Source organism: Malurus melanocephalus, unplaced genomic scaffold, assembly GCF_030028575.1.
Source record: "Malurus melanocephalus ecotype Western Australia unplaced genomic scaffold, MMel_1.1 scaffold_876, whole genome shotgun sequence".
NCBI classification, from domain to species: domain Eukaryota; kingdom Metazoa; phylum Chordata; class Aves; order Passeriformes; family Maluridae; genus Malurus; species Malurus melanocephalus.
This window is the reverse complement of record NW_026624108.1, coordinates 94,048-95,854: the sequence shown is the minus strand read 5'-3', so window position 1 is coordinate 95,854 and position 1,807 is coordinate 94,048. Positions and strand designations below refer to the sequence as shown.

General features: G+C 48.0%; 1 protein-coding gene across 6 annotated transcripts in view; it reads left to right on the top strand.

Annotated features, from left to right (window-relative positions):
- The window catches only part of CRTC1 (CREB regulated transcription coactivator 1), a 40,548-nt gene that overhangs the window by 21,994 nt on the left and 16,747 nt on the right, over nt 1–1,807 (top strand). For all 6 annotated transcript variants that reach the window (XM_057385818.1, XM_057385817.1, XM_057385815.1 and 3 more), the window contains 2 exons: nt 323–384; nt 1,128–1,222. In XM_057385818.1, the coding sequence (XP_057241801.1) occupies nt 323–384; nt 1,128–1,222 (157 nt within the window). The remainder of the gene's footprint in view (nt 1–322; nt 385–1,127; nt 1,223–1,807) is intronic.

The following is a 1,807-nucleotide window of genomic DNA, read 5'->3' as shown; positions in this document are numbered from 1 at the left end:
GCAGCTCCTGGTGCATTTTAGTGCAGGTTGATCCATCCCTTTGGCACTGGGGAATGGGAATTAGCTGATCATTCCTGACAGGTTTGAACTCAGAGGGGATGGATGGGCTGAAGGGGACGTGTGGCRGGGGAATGCAGGGACAGGGCTGCTCCATGGAAGGTTTTTTATTGCTCAAATATTGCTCAAACATTGTGGGTTGAGTCCTTTTGAAGTTCCCCGCAGGGAGGCTGTGAGTTCAGTGGGTCTGAGAGGATAACTGGAATTATTCTTGGCTAAGATTTCCTGCTTGAGTGGAAATGTTGCTGCCCTTAACTCTGCTCACGTGGACAGCTGCCCCTACGGCACCGTGTACCTGTCCCCACCRTCAGACACGAGCTGGAGGAGGTGAGTGCCACATTCCTGGGGCTGTTTGGGATGTTCTCTGAACCAGCAGGTTGGAACTGGGCCTTTCCAAACTCAGGAATTTGGTTTGGATTCCATCGTGCTCGTTTTAGATGAGCTTTAAAATTCAGGTGTCAGCAAGAGGCACTTTTATTTCGTGGTACCTTTTAGAAGGGAAATCTTGCCAGGAGTTTCCAGGCACAAAATTGTTGAGGTGTAGAAGATGTGGAAGTTTCTTTGGGTGCAGAAACTGGGAACGTTCCAGTGGGAGGGAGAGTGGCCACCTCACAAAATTCCTCATGAGATGARCTGGCCATGAAAATTCCCATCCCCACGACATCCCTGCAATCCTGAACTGTTCCTTTTCCCTCCTCCCAGCCAGGGATGTTTGTTTTACAGGCACCACAATAACCAAAGTATGGCTAAACAGCTTAAAAAGGGCATTATTTGATGGTGTTTAATGTGAACAAAGCAGATAAAACTCTGTTCTAACAAGGGCAACCAATTTATCCTGTGTTCCTCCCAATCCCATTATTGAAACAATTGCTCTTCAAACTTGAACTAATTCGTTCTGCAAATTGATTGTTTCACAAGGAAATTCTGCCTGGTTTATGCCATATATAGATGTTTGGGTTTTAATGCACAATGCTGAGGTTTCACTGAGTTTGTTGCATTTATCTGAGAGGAAGATTCTTTTATTTAGTGAAGCTGACAATAAAAATGTTGTGGTTTTTGCTTTCTTTCAGGACAAATTCTGATTCTGCCTTGCACCAGAGCACCATGACTCCAGCTCAGCAGGAATCCTTTTCAGGAGGGTCGCAGGACATGCAGCAGAAAAGAGGTAAACAGAGAAAAATGGGTTAAAAGATTTTTAACAATGAATTTATAACAGAGAGCCCATGGATTGGGCTCCATCTGTTTGTAAAATCCAGGAGTGCTGACACTTCCTGGTGGCACCACAATTGGAGAGAAGGATCATATTCACCTTTCTGGGTGCTGGATCCAGAAAAAATTATACAAATCTGAAGAGAAAACATTTTCCTGAGCCCCAGATTTTGTTATTTGAACTCCTTGCCCTGGGAGGATCCTCTGGGCTGGCAGSACTCTGGTGCTGAGAGTTCCCAGAATTTCCATCGGGGACACGAGTGGGGAAGGAGCAAAGATCTCGTGCTGGGATTATTTATGGCCTGGGATCCCCAGGGAGCATCCCTTCCTCCCTCAGAGGGGCTCCCACAGCCTCAGAGCAGTTCTGGAGCAGCTCCCACAGCCCCAGAGCAGTTCTGGAGCAGCTCCCACAGCTCCAGAGCAGTTCCTGGAGCAGCTCCCACAGCCCCAGAGCAGTTCCTAGAGCAGCTCCCACAGTTCCAGCAGGTCCTGGAGCAGCTCCCACAGCTCCAGAGCAGCTCCCACAGCCCCAGAGCAGTTC